Genomic DNA, 22663 nt, shown 5'->3' with positions numbered 1-22663 from the left:
GTTGTTTTACAAGTCAGGGTCTGTTAAAGCCTCTGCCAAGAGAGCATGATGGATATGCAGATAATGAATTCACTGATTGCTTGGGATAGCTCTCTGACATAGTTTGTCACTTGTGAATGCACATAGCATACAAAAATATAGGTTAGTCGTCGTAGAATATTTTGCCATCATGAGAATTTTATTATCACTGCACAAAGTTTTTGGGTAAACTTTTTTTTTTTACCCGGTTGTCCATCTTTGATGAGGTAGGCAGGCATCGCGACACCATTTCCGGCCTATCGGATGTTGAGTGAGGAGAAAAAAACAATTGAATCACGAATACAATAAGCTAACATTTAAAATTATGGCACACACCACTGTCTCTGAACGTTGGCGAAAACATACATGTTATGTGCAATGCATTATTTATAAATATTGATATTTGTCGGGTTTGGTCTACAAAACGGTATGTTAACATTAGCTAGCTAGCTTTCATCATGTCGACAGCTATCTAACTGGTGGTTCGAGGACAAGTTTGCACTAACATTTTTGGGTGAGTAACTGCGAGTTTTACATGAAACAGATCTAGCTATGGCGTGCATYTTTCTTTAGCTAGCTAACTGGATTAAGAGCATGTTTTCCAACATGTCGGCCTACCTGCAGAATTTCGCTATAGCTAACGTTAGTTGACACAGCTACATACAGTCCCTTCAGAAAGTATTCACACCCCTGACTTTCCACATTTTGTTGTGTTATAGCCTACATTTAAAATGTATTAAATTGAGATTTTGTCACATACCTACACAATACCGCATAATGTCAAAGTGGAATTATGTCCCTAGAAATTTTTACAAATGATTTAAAAATGAAAACCTGAAATGTCTTGCGTCAGGTGGTCAACCCCGTTATGGAAAGCCTAAATAAGTTGCATGGACTCACTCTGTAGAATAATGTTTAACYTCTTTTTGAATGACTAACTCATTTATTGGTAGATGGGTAAAAATTGTGAAGTTATTAATTACACTGGATGGTGTATCAATACACCTAGTCACTACAAAGAGACAGGAGTCCTTCATTACTCAGTTGCCGGAGAGGAAGGAAACTGCTCAGAGATTTCAACATGAGGCCAATGGTGACATTAAAACAGTTAGAGTATAATGGCTGTGATTGGAGAAAACTGAGGGTGGAACAACATTGTAAGTTACTCCACAATATTAACATAAATGACAGTGAACAGAATATATTCCAAACCTGCATCCTGTTTGCAATAAGGCACTAAAGTTTAACTGCAAAAAAAATATGGCAAAGAAATGTACTTTATGTCCCGACTACAAAGTGTTATGTTTGGGGCAAATCCAATACATCACTGAGTACCACTCTTCATATTTTCAAACCTGGCGGTAACTGCATCATGTTATGTGTGTCACCGGCAAGGACWAGAGTTTTTTTTTTGTTAATAAAAATAAACAGAATAGAGTTAAGCACAGGCAAAATCCTAGAGGAAATCGTGGTTCAGTCTGCTTTCCAACAGACACTGGGAGACAAATTAATCTTTCAGAAGGACAATAACCTAAAACACAAGGCCAAATCTACACTGGAGTTGCTCATCAAGATAACATTGAATGTTCCTGAGTGGCCTAGTTACAGTTTTGACTTAAATCGGCTTCAAAATCTATGGCAAGACTTTAAATTGACTGTCTAACAATGATCAACAATCATCTTGTCAGATGTCAGAGTTTGAATATTTTTTTTAAGAACGTGTAAATATTGTACAATCCAGCTGTGCAAAGTTCTTCGAGCAGGTGAGTCAAGCTCATTCCCATGGAGGTCCTAGTGCCTGCTGTTTTTTTAAACTTTCAATGAAGACCTAGACAACCAGGTGAGGGGAGCTCCTTATTAATCTGTGAACTTAATTCAACAAGGAAGAGTGAAAACCTGCAGACTCTTGGCCCTCCATGGAATGAGTTTGTCACATGTCTCAGAGACTTACCCAGAAAGACTCAGTTGTAATCGCTTCCAAAGGTGATTCGAATATGTATTGGCTCAGGCGTGTGAATAATTATGTAAATTAGATATTTCAGATTCAAGACATGGAAGACACAAGTTGGAACATTCAAACCCAACAGAACAACACTACATCAGTGTGTGAGTATGTGAGATGCATGTAAGCTGTTGTTTGGTGAGACAATTTGAATGACAGCATGGGGATAAAATGTTGCACAGGCTGCTAAATCTGGTGCGAAAATACAGATGCAAAATGTGGTGGTACCAGTGGTATGGTTGTTAAATTATTATTAAAAAATATATAAAAAATGATTTCAAGTCAGTGGCACAGCCCCATCACTGTCTTGTCCCAATCTATAGAAGGGGTGTTCTTGGCCATTCTTGCCAGAAGCCCCACGGTGTGGGGGGATTGTGTTGTTAGGGGCCCTAGAAAGACTAACATTTCTATGTGCAAAGGGGAAGTAAACTCAAAATACAACATAACATGACCGTTAGTTTGTTAGACCAGGACAGTTTTCAATGGTATGACGTAGAATCACATGGCTCAAACCTCTGTTTCTTCTGTTTAGGTACCTGGGCACAGTAGTGGGGGTTACCTGGCTAGTTTGTGGTGGAAGAGGAGACGCGTGGTTTGAACAAAAGCTGGATGATCGTTCTTGCCTGGGCTGTTATTGGAGGATCTACGTTGAACATTTATATTTTCCTCATCAGTCCCGCCAGAGAGCCTGCCTAAAAATAAAGACAGTAAGTATTAAAATAGCATAAGAAAGTCACTAATGTATGTTGGAAATAGTAGCATCTTGTTACTTGTATCCCAGAGGCTAGAAAAACTCCATACTGAATCTAGATTTAATGAGAATTCACCTCTTCCCTATGTTTGGTTTGAAAACACAGAGCAAGAGACTGACTGACATGGGAAGTCAAATTTCCTTCAGTAGAGGAGTCAATGATGAGGAAACAGTCAGCCTTATCTGCTTCCCATAGCAACCCTCCTAAACCCTTGCCTGCCCTGACTAACGAGAAACCGGTAACTGCTGATACTGGTAATGGAGACGCTACTGTTCTAATGTGTCCCCCTTCAGGGTATTTTCATGTCCTGAACTGTGTATCTGATACAATATACCCATATATTTGTGCGATATGTGCTGCGTTTGACTGTTTCTATATTTGATTATGAAAACTAAGACCGGTGCAAAAGAAAAGTATTGACGTGTTATACCCTTTTTAAAAATATATATTTTTTACAGCCATCTGAAGAGAAGATCAGCAAGGAGGTAGACAACTGCCATAACATGCCACCTATGAAGGAGCCCTTACAAAGACCCCAACTACAGAGAGAAAGTAAAAGCCAACAGAACAAAGTGGTAGCTGAACCCTCTGACACACGGTCACTACCAGGTACCCCTGTTTRGGRTGTCCWTCCTYATRCCGGAYAGGTAAYCTCTGGTGYCATTAATCACYGAAGAAAGKMCACAAAGARSCAGGCAAASATGGAGAAAATGCATGTTAATTCACCTGCTACTGGTCATGCTAGAACTCAATGTGAAAGTGCCAATCCTGAAGTGCATTTATCAATTACTGGGAGTGAGCAAACATTGAACTGTATCACAAAAGAGCTGGTGGGTGTAACAAGGCCAGCAGCGGTAGACGTTGTTAGGAAACGTGGTCGCCCTCACAAGAAGGCAAAGATGCTGCATACTGTGCAACAAACAGAGGAGAGTTCTTCTCATCTGATCACTGCAGAATCAAAGGATTGGAGTGAAACAATGTCTGACAGAGCGAATGCTATTTCTTTTACTACAAACTATGTAGAAAACAGGGATGACACGTCTCTCAGAGCTATTGAAACAAAAGCATTACCTCTAAACTGTGAACCAAGCAATACAGCGGTGTCTGTTCTTGACTCGTCCCCCCAAGACCATCAACCAGCTGAATCCAGCCCTGTGGCTATCTCACCCTTGGAACCAAAAAGGAAAAGGGGACGACCAAAGGGGTCAACCAAGAAACGACCAGAAAGAACCATGAACACTATTTCAGTGCAACAATCCCATTTAACAGAAGAAAAAATTGTAATTAAAAAGGAACCTGATGAGATGCTATTTGAAGAGGAAAAGAGAGGAAACATTGGTCCTCAGCCTGAGGAAGCTCCTGTTGAGCCTAAACACAGAGTAGGACGACCACCAAAGAAAACAACACTCGTGAGGCAGTTTGCATTAGCACAGAGAAAATCACAGAGAAAATCATGTTCTATTACAGCATCTTTGAATTCTCAGGATATTCCACCACAACATCAGAAGATTGAGACTGAGCATTCACTAGATTATATAGCAAGGCATGTGTCTGTGTCGCTTAGTCGCGTTGATTCTCAGAGAGGTGGGAGGTCAAGTGGGACTGCTGACATGATCTCTAATGTGAAGTGTGAGGATATTGAAATAGAGCTGGGGGATTTTAATTCCCTGGCACAGTCAAATTGTCTCATGTCTTTTCAATGCCACACTGACACCAGTGTGAAGGTTGAGCCCTGTAATACTAGTTGTGATGGCACTGAGTTCAAAAAGCCACTCAAAGTCGACAAACGCAGAGAAACTGCTGGCACTGCTCCCAGAAAGCGATCCCGGTTCGTTTTTGGAAAAACTAAATACAAAAAAGGGAAGAGGAAAAGGTGCATTGATGCTAGAGGTAGACTCCAAAGTGTGACCTCACGGGGAGATCCAGACACCATGTCAAGGCAGGCCGATGAAGGCAATGGTGATGTTGGAAAGGAGATGGACTGTGGCGAGTTAGCTTGGGAGTATGAGGGCAACACAAATGACAGCTTTTCAAATGGAAGTAAGTCAACAGATGAAGGATTTAAAGATTTGCCTGAGAGTCACCAAAATCCTATCATCACTGATGTAAACATATTAGAAACTATGTCGCATGAGTCCTTTTCGAAATCAGATGTCATACAAGGTGAAGAATTCACAAGTAAGAAAATCAAGAAAGAGAGAGATGGTGTAGGCGATGAAACTGAATATAACCCAACAAGCAGTTGTTCAAAGGCTAGGGGTCGACCAAAAGGGAGACCAAAAGGCACAGGGAAAACGTGTGAGTACTGCGGACGCCATTTTGATTTTGTTTCTGTATATACCGTCCATCTACGCACTCATACAGGCGAAAGGCCCTATAAGTGCATTGATTGTGACCAAGACTTTGCCCAGCTATCTAACTTAAAAAGTCATATCAAGAAACATAACAAGCGCTGTCAGCCTCTGAAGTGTCCTTATTGCAAAATGAAGTTCAGTAATTCAGAGGAATTGCTTGCTCATTGCAAGTGGCACTCGCAGAACCCGAACCAGGACTCTGAGTCTGGGAGTAAAACGAAGGATAACAGAAATGAGGCCACTCATACACCCCTTGTTTCTCTGAAAGAAAGGAGAAAAAGGGGAAAGGGGGGAATACTCAAATGCCACATTTGTGGGAAAGTATTTCCCTTTTGGTCTGGTCTGCAGGTTCATATACGTATGCACACTGGGGAAAAACCATATATCTGTAAAGTATGTGGGAAAGCCTTTAGTAATCGCTCATCAATTCGTATTCATGAGGTGACCCACTGGTCCATTAAGCCTTACAACTGCACATGGTGTGGGAAGAGTTTCACTCAGTTGTCGTCTGCAAAAAAACATCCCTGCAAGGGTCTGAGGGAGAGTAATGACAGAGYMYGCCGGAAYAAGCCTTTCATATCTTTTACATGCCACATCTGCGAAGAGAGATTTGTTCAGAGGCGTCAGTACAAAACCCACCTGAAAACCCATGCTGGTGTGAAGCTCTTTCGCTGTTTATTCTGTGACCAGCTGTTTAGTGTGATGTCAGAATTTGAAGAGCACCACCAATATTGCACCAAAGTTAGGGGGGAGAAGATGACATCCAAATCTGAATTTAGGARTTGGAAACCTAGAGCCCCTAATCAGCAAAGATCGCAGCAACCAAGAGTCAAGAGTCATTCACCAGTCACCCAATTAGTATTTCCTGCAGCTGCTGATAATCAACCATTTCAGAACCTTGGACAGAGTTCAGCTTCCTCTGTCTCGTTGCTGAACTGTGAACCTACCCCACAGCAAAAACAAAGTGGTCGTCTGTCTTCACAAACACATCCCAATAAAGCCATTGCTACAACTCTGCGCCCCTTCCAAACATGCATTATACCCACAAACAATCTCACCCCACTTGTATCAAAGTTGAACAGTCTAGATCGTAACTCTGACCCGAGGAAGTACTTATGCCCACGTTGTGGAAGACTTTTCAGACACACAGGGAGACTCCGAGCCCACATGCTAACTCATGCCCACAGTCAGAGCTACACCTGTGACTGCTGTGGAAAGACCCTMGAAAGCTGGAAAAAGCTTTGGCTTCACCAGCGAYTCCACAGACAGAAACTAGGACGGTTCTCATGTCCAAAGTGTCGCCAAGGTTTCCGCTTCGTTGGGCCCTACAAGCAGCACATGCTGCGAGAACACCCGGAGTACCAGTGGATCGATGAGAGACCAAACAAAACCCTCCAAGGACTTGACCAGCAGCAGTGCCTGCCTTATCAATGTGAGGAGTGTAACYCCAGCTTCAGGACACTAGATTTGCTTTTCAATCATCAGCTTTGCCATTCCTCACCAGGTGACCACAGTATGTGGATACAGGACGACTGCTATGATTACTCTCCCTCGACACATGAACATGATGTACCTTKCAACATGAATGGATTTGACCCTCACATGAACAGTGGCGTAACACACTCCCAGGAACTCCACCATACCTACTACCCTTCTCCGCCTCTTCAAGCAAACCACCCACGAGGTTCACATCTCCTTCATTACTTTTCCAACCATTCAGACCTACTACATTCACTGTCACCCCTTATACCTGTGCCTCCCCCAATGCAACACCCAGGTTTCCAACCAGGCCTCCGGTCATATGACTCCACCCAGCCGCTCACAAGCCCTATATCGCCACTGTACTCACAGGTAGAGACCATTCCATACCCTGACAGAAATGATGGGAATGTAAACAGGAAGCGGAGTAGAATTTATGGGAATGCGACTAAACGTGCTGCTAGATCCAAGGAGGACAAGGCGACAATGGGGGGTTTGGATTGTGCGGAGTGTGGTGTTCAGTTTCCTGCTGTCTCACAACTCTATGAGCATTATTTGCAGCATGCCAGGGGAGAGGTGTAAGAAGTGAAAATGAGGGACCTTTTTCTATCACAAAGGCACGTTATCCCCCCCATCTCTTTCTCAGAGGTTTATCAGTTTAGAAATGACTTATAGGTCAACTAACAAAAGCAGCATTTTTAACACATAAGGGGTTGTTTTATTGATGTGATTGAGTGAATATTCTGTTGAATGGAGATTGTTACTCTGGTTGCTTGATGGTCATTACGGAAGCTGATTACTTTTGGTTGTTATTTGAATTACTTACACTATGATCAATTTTAAGTTGACAGTATTTTATTTTTCTTTGGCGGGTGTCACTTAATCTGAAAAGATGGTCAGTGCTTTTATACATTTGTAGCTGTAGCAGGTTTTGAGACGAGGACAGATCATGGCCTGCAATCTATTTTTCAATGGAAGTTTGAGTGTAAATTCCAATGCTTGATCATTGAACATTGTCATACCTCTTTTTGTCATTGTTAACCTCTTACTGTTAGACTCTGATTCTCAACTGATAAAAAATAATGTTGTAATTTAGCCTACCAATACAAGTGATTAACATACATTTTTATTCTGTCCATTTATTTAAAAGAAAATTTGAAACCTCATGTTTTGCAAGCTAGTCATTTATTCTATGGTTAAGTGTTGATTTGTAACTTATGCAAGAAAAATATTTTCACTGCCAATACTCTAGTCGTTTTACCTAATAGGCCTACATTCCCTCATGTTTACAGAAAGTTATTTTGTTTAGAAAAGCAGTTCCTGTTCTGTTTCTGATGAACTGACAGCTGTTTACATACTGTATATTTTACTTTCTAGTTTCACTCAGTTATTGTGTCAGATAAGAATAAAAGCCACCTTTCTAATGTTGTGCTTATTTAATTACAGACATATAGCCTCGCACAAGTACATATGTAGGCCAACAGGACACATGTCATGTGGGATTCACTTACTGGTTCAAATTATTTTGTTGTAGAATGCCCTTTTGAAGAAACTGCTCTCATGGAAGTATTGAATGGTATTGTCGTTTGCTCACTGTGGAGAACAAACTAACTTTCCCCAGATGATGGGGAGTCAATGTAAGATTCAACATTTTTGAAGACTTTAACTTTGAAATCAGATTGATGTGTTATCGACTACATTTTAATTTTAAGACATATGTGAGACTAATTTAAATTGTTATTAAATGTAATTACTTTTCAGTGATTGTATTTTATTGCGCCCTTATGTATAGTGTGAAATTGTGATAAAGCTTTATTATAATTGTGAGGCGCCGCTAATAGTTTGTTACGGTTGCAGACGACAGAATGGGGCGTGATCCAAATGTGCGGCAGTAAGTCACGCCACGGTCAAAGCATTGGGCTAAAAAAAAAAAATCTTCACAATCTCATCATCGGATGCGCACCGGTTGACATCAAACATGGAGAACATGCATATAATTTAGTTATAATGCAAATATGTTTATTCTACTGCAAACAAGAGATGTAGTTCACCGGTATCTTTGAAGTATTTTACACCCGTGCACTAAACCGCAAGGGACAGAGGATCCATTGAATCTTGAGGAGCAGCCAAGGTAGGCGACGGAATTTGAGGTCATTGACGGTCACAGCCATGTTCTGTCCATGATATCTTGTACAAATTACTCGGTAACTAAACAGGAGGTGTTCTGTTTTGACCTAAATATGTTATCTTTACTGCGTAGGCTATAAACTGAAGAAATTACACAAATGTTTTATTTAACCATATTTGGGAAAGTAGTCTGATCGGTGACCAGAGTATGGTTCTACAGCTGACAGACTGTTTATAATAAGCCTTAGCAATAAGGACCAAATGTTCAAGCCATTTATTTTTGATCATACCCTATTGATGTGCCTACTAATCTCAAAGAATACAATAGGATGGAGACATTATGTGGTAAAGGAGGGACATTGGATGGTGACATGCTGATGGTCATCGTTAAACAAGAGGAAGACCATATGGAGCAGATGTCCAATGGTCCACTGTCATCTGACACGCTCATCAAACAGGAGCAAGAAGAGGGCCTAGAACAAGGCACTACAGGTGGGTCCAAATAAGTGTTTAGGAGCCTGCAAGCCAACACTTGCACAGAAACAGAATTGGTAGTGTTGATAATTTTACAGCACGATACAATATATTAGTCTCTTATTTTCAACCTTGATTCTCAACACATTTACTTTCTTCGCTCCTGCTATCCCACTAAATCACGGTCGCATTTCAACTCCAGCTCCATGCGACCAACTCCCTGAGGAAACAGACACCCTGGAAGAAGCAGAGGAGGAGAAAAATAGGAAGGGAAAGACCGAAGAGAGGTGCTGGTCTGCTGTTGAGACTGAGGATGTCTCTGGGTCAGACTCCAGTTGGTGCTGCAGACTGTGTCAGCGCTGCTTCAGTTCCTCCTGGCAGCTAACGGGACACTGTTGTACTGGCATCGCGGGGGAGGACGGGGTCGCCCACGGCCACAAGGTCAAACTGGAGTTCCGGTGCCCAGTGTGTGGCGACCGCTTCCTCCGCCCCACAGCCTTCATCATGCACAAGCGCAGCCACATGGGCCAGTCCCAGTACGTCTGTGGGGTCTGTGGACGGACAATCAAGAGCCTGCGCAAGCTGGCCTCCCACAAGCGCTCACACTCCCGCCGCCGCGGGACTGTGGCTGAACGACAGCAGTGCCATGACTGCAGCCAGAGCTTCTGCAACTTGACAGCACTCAGAAGCCACCGGGAGAGACAGCACGGAGAGGAGAGGAATTGGAAAGATGAGGAGGACAGGGCAGTGAGAGAGGAAGAGGAGGGAAGCACTGCAGTAATCTCTAATGATTCAACCAGAGTTTCAGGTAAGGCTGGGTCTTTATTAGTATTTCCTCTTGTTTAGGCTATGGATTCACCTCTCATTTGCAAGGTACTTGGAATTCTGTGAACTGGTGTCTTAAAACCGATTATTCTGATRTAGATATGGTATGTATCTTGTTATTTTCTCTTTTCAATGACTCAGTATTTACCTGTATTTGACAATCTTTCCTCTTTGCAGCAAATCACCACATCACTTGTGTATCCACTGGTTCTCCTAACCGTGTCTAATTAGCTTTCTCTTCCCCTAGCCCAGCCTCCCCAGTCTCCTCAGTGCCACCAGTGTTTCATGACCTTTCAGGATGCAGAGACAGAAGAGAGGCATTTACGCTTCAAGCACCCAGTAGAGTATGAGAGACATCTCAGAGGTCGCACAGTGTTTGCCTGCTGTGTRTGCGACRGTACYTTCCCCTCCTCCRGRCTGCTKTCAGCTCACCAACGCACCCACAGCAAGTGGAGTCTGCCCCCCACTGGACCAGAAGACTCTGTCCAAGAAAGCACAGACGGAGGAGAGGCTGAGGGTATATAGAATTTTTGAATGTTTTTAATACAGTCTATGTACTTATTATTTCTTTCAGTTTTCACGTTTTATAATTATACATTTTTTTGTGATTTATTTAAAAAAAATTACAATGTTTCTATTGTCACACACCGAATAGGTGCAGTGAAATGTTTTTTTATATGGTCAGCCATAGTAGTACAGCGCCCCTGGAGCAAATAAGGGTTAACTGTCTTGCTCAAGGACACATCAACAGATCTTTCATCGTGTCGGCTTGGTATTTCAGGTATGGACAGTGAAAAAAACAGAGCTGGTCCAACGAGCTGTGAGCACTGTCATATCATCTTCAATGACCCTCGAASCTGGGAACGTCACATGACGGCCAAGCACCCCCCATCCCTGTCGACACCTACTTCACCAGGGAATGCCTACCTGACTTCCAGACCTGCCAGGGGTCAACTACGACCCTATCGCTGCTCCTCCTGTGGAGAGAGATTCATACAGGAAAGCACCCTGACCAAACACTGCACCGAGGCACACGCCAGCTGAGAGAGGATGGTTCTGGGAGCATAGATACCAAGATGAAGAGGACAAGAGGCAAGTTGGAGTGATATATATATATAGGATTGTTTTCCAGGAGTGCCTTGACTAACTATTTATAAAGTTGTTTAACGAAGAAATTACGTGTCACTTATGAGATTTATACTATAATTTCATTGTAGGTCTTAGTGTCAACCCTTATGTCAACTTTCTCCAACACCAACAGAATCCTCACAAAATATATTTTGAATTAATATCTCTTCTAGGGCTGTGACGATACCAGTATCGCAATATTTTTTCCATGCCAAAAATMAAAACGCGAAGCAGACCAGACTCTGGTCCTTTTATTTTCCAAGCTATAGCTTTGAAAATAAATATGTGATTCTGGATGAAAACATAATGATGTTTGTTTCCAACTTCAAGGCTGTTTCCCCAAAGAAGTTAAATCCACTTTGTGTTTTGTTTCCTTGCCACGATACTGGTATCGTCCCGGCCCTAACAACTCGAAAAGCACGAGTGTCAAAATGGAGTAGTTTTCAAAATAAAAGCATGACCATATTTATTAGAGATTCACATAAAAAAAAGAATAGTAATTCATCTGTACCATGAATAAAGATAGGATGAAAACAGACCAAACCAGCTTTTGATCATTTTGATAGCAATAATGTTTGTACTACGACATGTAAACTACATGAACAAAAGTATGTGTACAACTGCTCATCAAACATCTCATTCCAAAATCATGGGCATTAATATGGAATTGGTCCCCTCTTTGCTGCTATAACAGCCTCCACTCTTCTGGGAAGGCTTTCCATTAGATGTTGGAACATTGCTGTGTGTATTTGCTTCCATTCAGCCACGTGCATTAGTGAGGTCGGGCACTGATGTTGGGCGATTAGGCCTGGCTCGCAGTCGGCGTTCCAATTCATCCCAAAAGTGTTCGATGGGGTTGAGTTCAAGGCTTTATGCAGACCAGTCAAGTTCTTCCACACCGATCTCAACATACCATTTCTGTATGGACCTCGCTTTGTACACGGTGGCATTGTCATGCTGAAACAGGAAAGGGCCTTCTCCAAACTGTTGCCACAAAGTTGGAAGCACCGAATCGTCTAGAATGTCATTGTGTGCTGTAGCGTTGATTTCCCTTCACTTTAACTAAGGGGCCTAGCCCAAACCATGGAAAAACATTATTCCTCCTCCACCAAACTTTACAGTTGGCACTATGCATTGGGGCAGGTAGCATTCTCCTGGCATCCGCTAAACCCAGATTCATAGATCGGACTGCCAGATGGTGAAGCGGGATTTATCACTCCAGAGAATGTGTTTCCACTCCTCCAAAATCCAATGGTGGCGAGCTTTACACCTCTCCAGCCGACGCTTGACATTGCGCATGGTGATCTTAGGCTTGTGTACGGCTGCTCAGCCATGGAAATCCATTTCATGAGGCTCTCAACCAACAGTTATTGTGCTGACGTTGCTTCCAGAGGCAGTTTGGAACTCGGTAGAGAGGGTTGCAATTAGTTCTGATACGGTGACAGTATTACCGGCACACATGTCAGGAGGGCAGTCAAATTCCACGTGACCATTTAGTCACAGAAATTAGGCTTCTCCAAGCTCTGATGCTGCTGATGGTCATTAGTAGCATACCAAACTTGCTAACTGCCTGGCACTCTATTGTCTCTCTATCACTCTGACATCAATGCAAATGTGATCAAAAATCTAATCAAACACTTAATGAGAGCCCATGACCTCATGTCGTGCAACATTTCTATAGGCTATGCAATTGAGAAAACAGAGTGATAGCCTCTATTAAAAAGAGGATCCCATCAGCTTTCTATAGGCTAGGCATACTATATTTATCAACTTTCCTAATATTAAGCACATTTCTTCTCTTTGAAACAGGAGTATAGCCTATCTGGCTGGAATGAAAATGAACCATGAGAAAAGCGTCCTCCATTCACTATTTAAGTGCATAGATGACATGTTTTTTTCCCGCTGCCCCTGTTTCGAGACAGCTGCATGATAATGGTCCATTATATATCAAAACAAATTTCACACATATGTTATTTAGTGTACAGTACCTTCGAGAAAGTATTCAGACCCCTTGACTTTTTCCACATGGTGTAACGTTACAGCCTTATTCTAAAATTGATTTTTTTTTAAATGATCCTCAGCAATCTACACACGATACCCCATAAAGCGAAAACAAGTTTTTAGAATTTTTGCAAATGTAATAAAAACAGAAATACCTTATTTACATAAGTATTCAGACCCTTTTCTATGAGATTCAAAATTGAGCTCCGGTGCATCCTGTTTCCATTGATCGTCCTTGAGATGTTTCTACAACTTGTTTGGAGTCCACCTGTGGTAAATTCAATTGATTGGACATGACTTTGAAAGGCACACACCTGTCTATATAATGTCCCACACTTGACAGTGCATGTCAGAGCAAAAACCAAGCCATGAGGTCGAAAGAATTGTCTGTAGAGCTCTGAGACTGGATTGTGTCGAGGCACAGACAGGAGGAAGGGTACCAAAAAATGTCTGCAGCATTGAAGGTCCCCAAGAACACAGTGGCCTCTATCATTCTTAAATGGAAGATGTTTGGAACCACCAAGACTTCCTAAAGCTGGCCACCCGGCCAAACTGAGCAATCGGGGGAGAAGGGCCTTGGTCAGGGAGGTGACCAAGAACCCGATGGTCACTCTGACAGAACTCCAGAGTCCCTCTGTGGAGATGGGAGAATCTTCCAGAAGGACAGCCATCTCTGCAGCACTCCACCAATCAGGCCTTTATGGTAGAGGGGCCAGACGGAAGCCATTCCTCAGTAAAATGCACATGACAGCCCACTTTGAGTTAGCCAAAAGGCACCTAAAGACTCAGACCATGAGAAACACGATTCTCTGGTCTGATGAAACCAAGATTGAACTATTTGGTCTGAATGCCAAGTGTCACGTCTGGAGGAAACCTGGCACATCCCTACTGTGACGCATGGTGGTGGCAGCATCATGCTGTCGGGATGTTTTTCAGTGGCAGGGGTTGGGAGACTAATCAGGATCGAGGCAAAGATGAACAGAGCAATGTACAGATCCTTGATGAAAACCTGCTCCAGAGTGCTCAGGACCTCAGACTGGGGCGAAGGTTCACCTTCCAACAGGACAACGACCCTAAGCACACAGGCAAGACAACGCAGGAGTGGCTTCGGATCAAGTCTCAATGTCCTTGAGTGGCCCAGACCTGAACCTGATCGAACATCTTTGGAGAGACCTGAAAATAGCTGTGCAGCAACCCTACCCATCCACCCTGACAGCGCTTAAGAGGATCTGCAGAGAAGAGTGGGAGAAACTCCCTAAATACAGGTGTGCCAAGCTTGTAGCGTCATAACCAYGAATGCTGTAATRGCTGCCAAAGGTGCTTCAACAAAGTACTGAGTAAAGGGTCTGAATACTTATGTAAATGTCATATTTCAGTGTTTATTTTTTATAAATTAGCAAACATTTCTAAAAACTTGTTTTTGCTTTGTCATTATGGAGTATTATGTGGATGAGGAAAAAAGCCATTTAATCATTTTTAGAATAAGGCTGTAACGTAACAAAATGTTGAAAAAGTCAAGGGGTCTGAATACTTTCCAAAGGCACTGTATGTAAAGACAAGATTAAATCAAGAATAGTGTGATTGGTGACAATATCAGCCTATGAGTGATATATTATCGCTTGTGAATTATGCCCAGTTTAAGGCAAACAGCGCTTGCTTTTTTCTTTTTTTTGGCAACTTTTTCAAATCATAGTTGCACACCTAATGTAGCCTGGCCTATATGCTATGTTAAGGTTTGTATCACAACTAAAGTGGCCAAATAACTGCTTAAAATTAAGCACATTAATCCACTTTACAACGGGTGTAGAGCCTAAATGGCATATGCAGAGCATGAGTTTCAAGTTTGTGGCAGGTAATTTTCACAATAAAAATGCACCTTCATAATAAAAATTATCATCTGTTCCGTCAGGCTCATTGCTTAAAASAGTTTTTTTTMATGCTAGTGGTTATATTAATTTGGGATCTGTCGCATCCCACAACTGTCCCAGACTATGTTTGGAATATTTATTTCTCGCACAGAATAGAAGAGGTCAACTTTTGTACTACGGCGGATAGTCGTTTGTTAGGCCTACTCATCTTGTTGGCTGACGAAAAGTAAATGTAGACAGTTCCTCCAATATCTTCAATATGCGCCTCGGAATTGGATAAGGATGTGTGCAGTTGTATGTCTTCACTTGTAGCCTGTGAGAAAGACCCAATCACGTGACTGCGAGCCATGTGAGTGAGAGGTGCTTCGGCACGCAGCCGGGAGAAGGGAATTGTAATTATTGTATTCAGCCCAAGGGCACAACGGTCACTGGCCGCAAAAAGCATGGATTTGTTTAGGGGGCATTACGGCCATAGAAAGGGGATGCAGCCGGTGAATTCAAGGCTCTTCAAATTGTGAATCAGACTGGTACAACCTAAGCAAAAAGTCAAAGCAGAGCTCATGGCTTTCATGTGACTTTTTTTCAAATCATCAGTAGTTGCATCATTCAGCCAAGAATGTATTAAAAATCAAAACACAACCCAAGTGAAGTTACATAACTCTAAATGAAGCATATAGGAGTACCTGTTTCTTTGTTTACCGCTCAACACAAAAATGTGCGCACTCCCTCATTGTTTGGAGAAAATATATTTTATTCAGCTATGTCCAATTGTATTCTTCATACTATAAAATAATGCTACGGAATTCTAAGCAAATCTTGTCTGCTAAATGAACTGGTGTAGACCACAGCCATATGGCAAAGCCAGATCAGGGCCTAACATAAGAAGAAAAATGCTATTCTGTTGTTCTGAAATAGACTACATTTTCTTCATATCATGTTTCTTTAGAACTGTCTAAAATAAATAATGGATTTATTATGATGGTGTAGGCTATATTACATGGATTTATTATACCTTTTAAAATGTAGATGTTCCAAAAGTCTGCATCAGTGGCTTGTAGGCCATGTGTGGAAGCCAGGAGATGCTAAATGTATTTATGTTCATTAACAGTCAATTACTGTGAGACCAGCAGATATTTGCTTGAGAATTACCGTCTGACAAAATGTCATGACCGCCACAGCCCTAGTTGCAACCAAGGAGACACAATTTTTACACGCTACGCACTTCAGCCCTCGGCTGTCCAGAGCTTGTGTGGCCTACCACTTCGCGGCTGAGCGGTTGTTGCTCCTAGACGTTTCCACAATAACAGTTGACCGGGGAAGCAGGGAAGAAATTTGACAAACTGACTTGTTGGAAAGGTGGCATCCTATGACAGTGGTACCTTAAAGGTCACTGAGCTCTTCAAGGCAATTCTACTGCCAATGTTTGTCTATGGAGATTGCATGGCTGTGTGCTCTCAGCAATGGGTGTGGCTGAAATAGCCGAATCCACTCATTTGAATGGGTGTCCACATACTTTTGTATATATTCCTCTAGAACAGTTAGTGAAAAAATAACAGAAGACAGTGTTTAAAAGTAAAATATAATTTATTTTCTCATGACAGTTATCATGGATTTCTGTCTTASAGAAGATGTCTACTCCAGTCTAGATCAATTAGTTGGAGGACATGGTGCTGCTAATCCAGGATTTGTAGTTGCAGACCTTGGTGTAGACACCAGGCTTGTTCCTCTGGGCACAGCCGTAACCCCAGGACACAACACCCTGCAGCTGACCATTGCACACCACGGGGCCACCGGAGTCTCCCTAATAGAGCGATGGGGAGACAGAAATTAAAGGTGAGCAGATTTGTTTCAGGGTATCAGTCAATCTAGGTTGAAGGATGGTTTTTGGAAATTCTGAATCGTATTTTCATTAACTCTGTTAATGGATCAGTGGAAGTGCTTCAACTCAGCTTACCTGGCAAGAGTCCTTGCCTCCCTCCATGAAGCCAGCACAGAACATGTTGGAGGTGATCTGTCCAGGATAGGCACTGTTGCAGCTGCTGCTACTCAGGATGGGGAGATCCAAGCACCTCAGAGTGTCGGGGTAGTTGCCTAGAGACGGGCAGAAGAGGATTAGTCTCTCGATCATTCTCTCTTTGGTTCTGAGTGGTCAGTGATATAATTTATCATCAGTTTGAGAAACAATGAATACCAAAAGTCTTTGTGGGCATATTGTTAATGCTACTCACTGCTGCTGCCGGATAGGTTGCCCCAGCCAGAGACRAGACAGCGYGTGCCAGAGCTGGCACAGCTGGAGGGCAGAGCCACAGTGCTCACATAGCTGTTCAGGGAGGCYGGCTTGCTCAGCTTGATCAGCATGATGTCGTTGTCCAGGTTGCGGCTGTTGTAACTGGGGTGCATGATGACCTTCACTGAGTCGATGAACTGCTCAGTGCCCTCGTTGACGGCAATGTTGTGCTCACCCAGACGCACCTGGATGCGGCTGGGGAGAGAGTGAGGGAGGGTTAATCAGATGTACTCAGARAAATACAGTTTCATGTCGAACATACTGTAGATGGCTTTGGTAAATATATTTGAAGAAAGTTTCATCAGTCACTTACGACTTGTAGCAGTGAGCAGCAGACACCACCCATGTGCTGGAGATCAGGGAGCCACCACAGAAGTGGTAGCCAGACTGCAGTGATGCCTGGTAGGATGCAGAGTTCTTTCTGCACTCATAACCTCCGACAATCTTGTCATCCTCATCCTCAATGGGGGCAGCGACTGAGTGGGGATGTAAAAGAGAAATCTTTGTAAAGAAAAAGGTCAAATGTACCAAACTTTTCAAATAGTGTATAGTTATAGCTTAATCCAGAGTTTTTTATTTTCATGCCGTCGTCAAGATTTTGGCCCACATATTATTTCCTGTTGAATAAACCGGTACTCACATGCCACAGTGAACAGAGCGAGAAGAATAATGACCTTCATGGTTGTCTGTTTTTGCCTCGGTACTGAGCCACTGTCAGAGCCCTCTTATAAACCCACTCTGTCCTCTGCCATTGGTCAGTCTCAAGGGCATACATGTATACAGTTCCATTGGTACCTGTCAAACAGTAACTTGCGTGTGAACGGACATATGCCTAACGAGGCTCCTCAACTGAGGATGTGTGCTTAACGGCATTACCTTACATCCCTATGTAAATCCCTATAATGTTAAACTGAATAGACATTTGCCCTTTTTTTGACTCTTCATTGAAGCAATATAGAAATGTGTATTCATACACAGTGCTTGGTTTTGTGTCACATACTTTCTCCAAAATAYATTCACTATGAGGCCACAAGGTGGAGTTTCATGACATTTACARTTAAGTCATTTAGCAGACGCTCTTATCCAGAGCGACTGACCTTGCATTTGAAGTAAGCCTGGCATTTTGCAACTGGTTTGAGTATTGGTCAGAAAGGAGTGTCTCTAAGGGTTCCTCGGCTTAATTTATCAATATAGGCTGTTTGTTACTGAGCCTGTTTCTTTGATATTAAAAAAGAGCTATTAAACAAACAGTATAACAACATGGATTGTATAACAACATTAATCATATGATCATGATATCTAATTGTTGTAATCTAATTATATGTTTTTGTTCCTTTATTGGTTTATTGACCTCAGAAATACCTATAGATGTTGTACAGTATCATAGATGGTGTTACAAATACAGCAGAATGTCACTCATCATTTGTACATTTTCAGAATGTATTTGATTGGATATACATTCATGAAAGGCTTTTTCAATATTCAGGGACAGGAAATTATTTTTAGATTGTGACMATAATCTATATAAATGAAATATAATAATGTAATGCTCTATTATGCATTAGGAATTTTTCTTGGCATCATTACAGGAAAAACATGGCAGACATGACAAAAATAAACATAACAAAGTTAATGTTTGGTACAATGTAAACACAATAAATATAATAGATGTTTAGTCTGGACATAAACAGTTGGTACTGTTTGCTCAGTGAGATTAGGATGTCATGGGGAATTGTTTCAGTCTTGCAGATGGTGTGTGACCTGTAGGTGTGTTTGCACGCGTTTATCTGAGGCATGTACCAGGTTGTGCTACTGATCAGGTAATTTCTCGCAAATCCAGTGCCGCTGTTCACGACACCTGAGATCATTCCAGTTTTTCTTTTGGTCATTGAAGGTGTTAACCTCAGCACAGTCCTCAGTAGAGTCGATAGAGGCACCATTTGGCTCACCAGTAGACCAGAACCCTGTGGTCATTAGTGTCCCGTCCACCCATTTCCAAGTCCCCTTTGTCTCTCTGTCAGTCAGACCAATCCAGAAAAACTTTTTAAATGTACAGATGAATTCCTGTTCCGCTCTGTTGTTTATGATCACCAGGTCTGCTCCTCTCTTTAGACAGTTCTGTCTGCTCTCYTCCCAGGATTCAGTCCTGTCAGAGATGTAGTACAAACTGGAACCAAACTTCTTCCATTCTTCAAGGCAGGTTTGATTCAACATATTGTACCTTCTCTTTAGATRGGCCTTTTCTTTATCCAGGTTTTTGTTTTGGACCTGTAGCTCGTCTCTTTGTTCAGTCAGGTTGTTGTTGCTGGTTCTATAAACTAACAACCTCTCCTCCAAACTGACAGTGACTGCCTTATAGTAGACAAACAGCACCATGATCCCAGCCAGTAGGAGAAGGCACAGCAGGCCCAGACACGCTGCAGCAACTCTGGAGCGTCTCCCCATCGAGCCCTCAGAGCCGTAGTTACTTTCTCCAGGTCTACTCTTTGGTGTGGTGTCTTCTGTCTTGGTACCAGAATCATGTCCTTTCAGGGTCTCTGCACTGACATATGACCGTAGTCCACTCATCAGAATCACCACAGTCTTGTTCCTTCCTTTTAATGCATTTTTTGCTGTCAATGATACACTCAGACATCATGTTATTTTCCTCTGTCGTTCCAATTCAACTATAACATACACTGTATTCTAATGTGTCTCTGTGCTGCTCTGTGACTGCACTGTACTGGTGTTAAGACCATAGGGAACAGGAAAACACACCCGCGAGAAAGGAAACGACAACGGAACCACCCACCATGCAAGTGTTAGAAAATATACAACTAAGCTGCCACCTAAGTTGTGTGTATGAAAATAAGAATAAGAAAAATGCAGATGCTTGTGTCACTTCAGGTGGACATAATTCTTTCCCAGGTAGAGTAATGTCTGAGCGTCAGATATAGGCRTACTGTTCACAGAAGTGCAAATCCTTGAGAAGATCAGATAATGTGGCCGGTGAAGTGGGTATATAACAGTTTGTCTTCATGATTGAGTCCTGTGTTGCAGCTAAAAAACACAATCATGAAGTACGGTATTCTCCTGGCTCTGTTTGCTGTTGCATGTAAGTCCTTGCTTTACTCGTTGAGAGAAATTGTTTAAGTTCGCATTGGTGTCCATCCTGTGATAATACTCTGAATATTTACTGAACACGTATACCGTTCTGTTTGCATGAGTTGTATTTCCATGCAATTTCACACTGATTCTTTCTGTATTTCAGTCGCTGCCCCCATTTGACGATGAGGATGACAAGATTGTTGGAAGGTATGAGTGCAGAAAGAACATCTCTGCAGTCTGGGTACCACTTCTGTGGTGGCTCCCTGATCTCCAGCACATGGGTGGTGTCTGCTGCTCACTGCTACAAGTCGTGACTGATGAAACTTTCTTCAAAAACATTTACTAAAGCCATCTACAGTATGTTCGACATAACTGTATTTGTACATCTGATTAACCCTCTCTCCCCAGCCACATTCAGGTGTGTCTAGGTGACCACACAACATTGTCGTCAACGAGGGCACTGAGCAGTTCATCATGCACCCCAGTTACAACAGCCGCAACCTGGACAACGACGTCAAGCTGAGAAAGCCCGCCTCCCTGAACAGCTACATGTGCACCGTGATCATGCCCTGCAGCTGTGCCAGCTCTGGCACCCGCTGGCTGGGGCAACCTACCCAGCAGAGGCTGTGAGTAGCATCAACAATATGCCCATAAATACTTTTGGTATTTGTTGTTTATCAAAACAAATGACAAGTTATATCACTGACCACTCAGAACCAAAGGGAGAATGTTTGATATACTAGCCTTCTACCCCAACCCACTGTTCTGCCTGGATCTCCCCATCCTGAGCAGCAGCAGCTGCAACAGCACCTACCCTGGACAGATCACCTCCAACATGTTCTCATGGAGGGAGGCAAGGACTCTTGCCAGGTAAGCAGAGTTGAAGTCATAGCACACCTTACTACTGTTGTCCTTTTCATTTGATTTGTTAAAAGCGCTCATCTGTTGTGATTAACCAGCTTCAACCAATATTGAAAGATGCACCTCTCTCTTGCCCCATCTTCATTCTGTCAGGGAGACTCCGGTGGCCCTGTGGTTGGCAGCTGCAGGGTGCTGTGTCCTGGGGTTACAGCTGTGCCCAGAGGAACAAGCCTGGTGCCTACAATTCCTCGATCAGCAGCACCATGTCTTCCAACTAATTGATTTAGACTGGAAGAGACATKTTCTCTAAGACAGAAACCCATGATAACTGGTATGAGAAAATAACCAGTCTTTGACTTATTCATTATTTTAAAGTGCAATATATGCTTTTAGGAAGTTATGAAACAGGTATCTGGCTAGTGCTTATTATGTGTAACTTGTAAAGCAAGAGTTGCAGACAACAGCTAAATCTGTTCAATGCTGATTGTGCACTGTCCTATCAGTTTCCTCTCCATGCTAAAATGCGCTGGTAAGCGGTTTCCTGGAAACTCTGACATGAGAATGAACTTCTGTCAGTGGAAATATGACTTCAAATAAAATTTGAACTTGCAATAGACATGAGTAAAACATACTTTTGTTCATCTCTTCTCTTCATAGGTTAATTAATGGAACTTACACAAATGTAGTCTTTCAGCTGCCACTATGGCCTATGTATTGCCTTACCTCATTTGCACACACTGTATATAGATTTTTCTATTGTGTTATTGACTGTACGTTTGTTTATTCCATGTGTAACTCTGTGTTGTTGTTTTTGTCACACTGCTTTGCTTTATCTTGGTCAGGTCGCAGTTGTAAATGAGAACTTGTTCTCAACTGGCCTACCTGGTTCAATAAAGTGCAGAAAACATTTTAAATTAAGTAGAATATTTTGACAATATGCATACAATTAACCTAAATGTGTAGCTATTCAGCTAAGACAGTTAATTAATAAAGGTTTCTGTTCGTTTGTCTGCTGACTTTAAATTGGTGAACTTCAAATGGCAAATGCCTCTTCGATGAGGTTTAACGCGGTTGGCATCCAATTTTTTTTTGCATTACCGCCACTTACTAGACTGGAGTACAACTCCCTTATACTTTACTTGAAAAAATAAAATACCCTACCAGATAACACTACACTCAAATAACACCACCATACTCCACAATTTAAATCTATTTAGTCCTACCTCAGGCCAACAACCTGAAAGGATGGGACACCACCACTTAACACACCCTGTAACTCTGGTGTCAAGTCTCACAATCCCAAATACCTCTGCAGTTGCCACCACAACCTCAATTTTCTGTGATTTACGTTCAATCCCTGCAGTACAGTTAATAACCATTGCTATAAATCCAATCTTACT

The 22663-nt window shown here is 42.3% G+C and overlaps 3 protein-coding genes and 1 pseudogene across 4 annotated transcripts; 2 read left to right on the top strand and 2 right to left on the bottom strand.

The window, feature by feature from the left end:
- Positions 1-257: 257 nt before the first annotated feature.
- Positions 258-11665, top strand: LOC111958948 (zinc finger protein 90-like). Of its 2 annotated transcripts, none has more exons than XM_023980338.2 (8): positions 258-532; positions 2553-2727; positions 2878-3026; positions 3231-8736; positions 9061-9224; positions 9409-10014; positions 10279-10548; positions 10813-11665. In XM_023980338.2, exons 5-8 carry the CDS (start codon positions 9062-9064, stop codon positions 11073-11075), a joined length of 1302 nt encoding a protein of 433 aa, XP_023836106.1. In that variant the 5' UTR covers positions 258-532; positions 2553-2727; positions 2878-3026; positions 3231-8736; position 9061; the 3' UTR covers positions 11076-11665. The 2 variants fall into 2 exon arrangements, with proteins under 2 accessions (XP_023836106.1, XP_023836105.1); XM_023980337.2 differs by having other exon boundaries at positions 9051-9224; positions 10813-11663.
- Positions 11666-16593: 4928 nt separating this feature from the next.
- LOC111958962 (trypsin-3) lies at positions 16594-18024 on the bottom strand. The gene is made up of 5 exons (XM_023980357.2): positions 17956-18024; positions 17629-17791; positions 17257-17510; positions 16983-17119; positions 16594-16829 (listed from the first exon to the last, which is right to left on the bottom strand). Exons 1-5 carry the CDS (start codon positions 17993-17995, stop codon positions 16680-16682), a joined length of 744 nt encoding a protein of 247 aa, XP_023836125.1. The 5' UTR covers positions 17996-18024; the 3' UTR covers positions 16594-16679.
- A 1100-nt stretch (positions 18025-19124) lies between these two features.
- LOC111958961 (C-type lectin domain family 4 member E-like) lies at positions 19125-19883 on the bottom strand. The gene has a single exon (XM_023980356.3). The coding sequence runs from the start codon at positions 19881-19883 to the stop codon at positions 19125-19127; it is 759 nt and encodes a 252-aa protein (XP_023836124.1).
- Positions 19884-20369: 486 nt separating this feature from the next.
- LOC111958975 (trypsin-3-like) lies at positions 20370-22271 on the top strand (annotated as a pseudogene).
- Positions 22272-22663: the final 392 nt, after the last annotated feature.

The sequence above is a fragment of the Salvelinus sp. IW2-2015 genome, linkage group LG35 (genome assembly GCF_002910315.2).
Source record: "Salvelinus sp. IW2-2015 linkage group LG35, ASM291031v2, whole genome shotgun sequence".
Classification (NCBI taxonomy): Eukaryota; Metazoa; Chordata; class Actinopteri; order Salmoniformes; family Salmonidae; genus Salvelinus; species Salvelinus sp. IW2-2015.
This window is presented reverse-complemented; position numbering and strand designations above follow the sequence as displayed.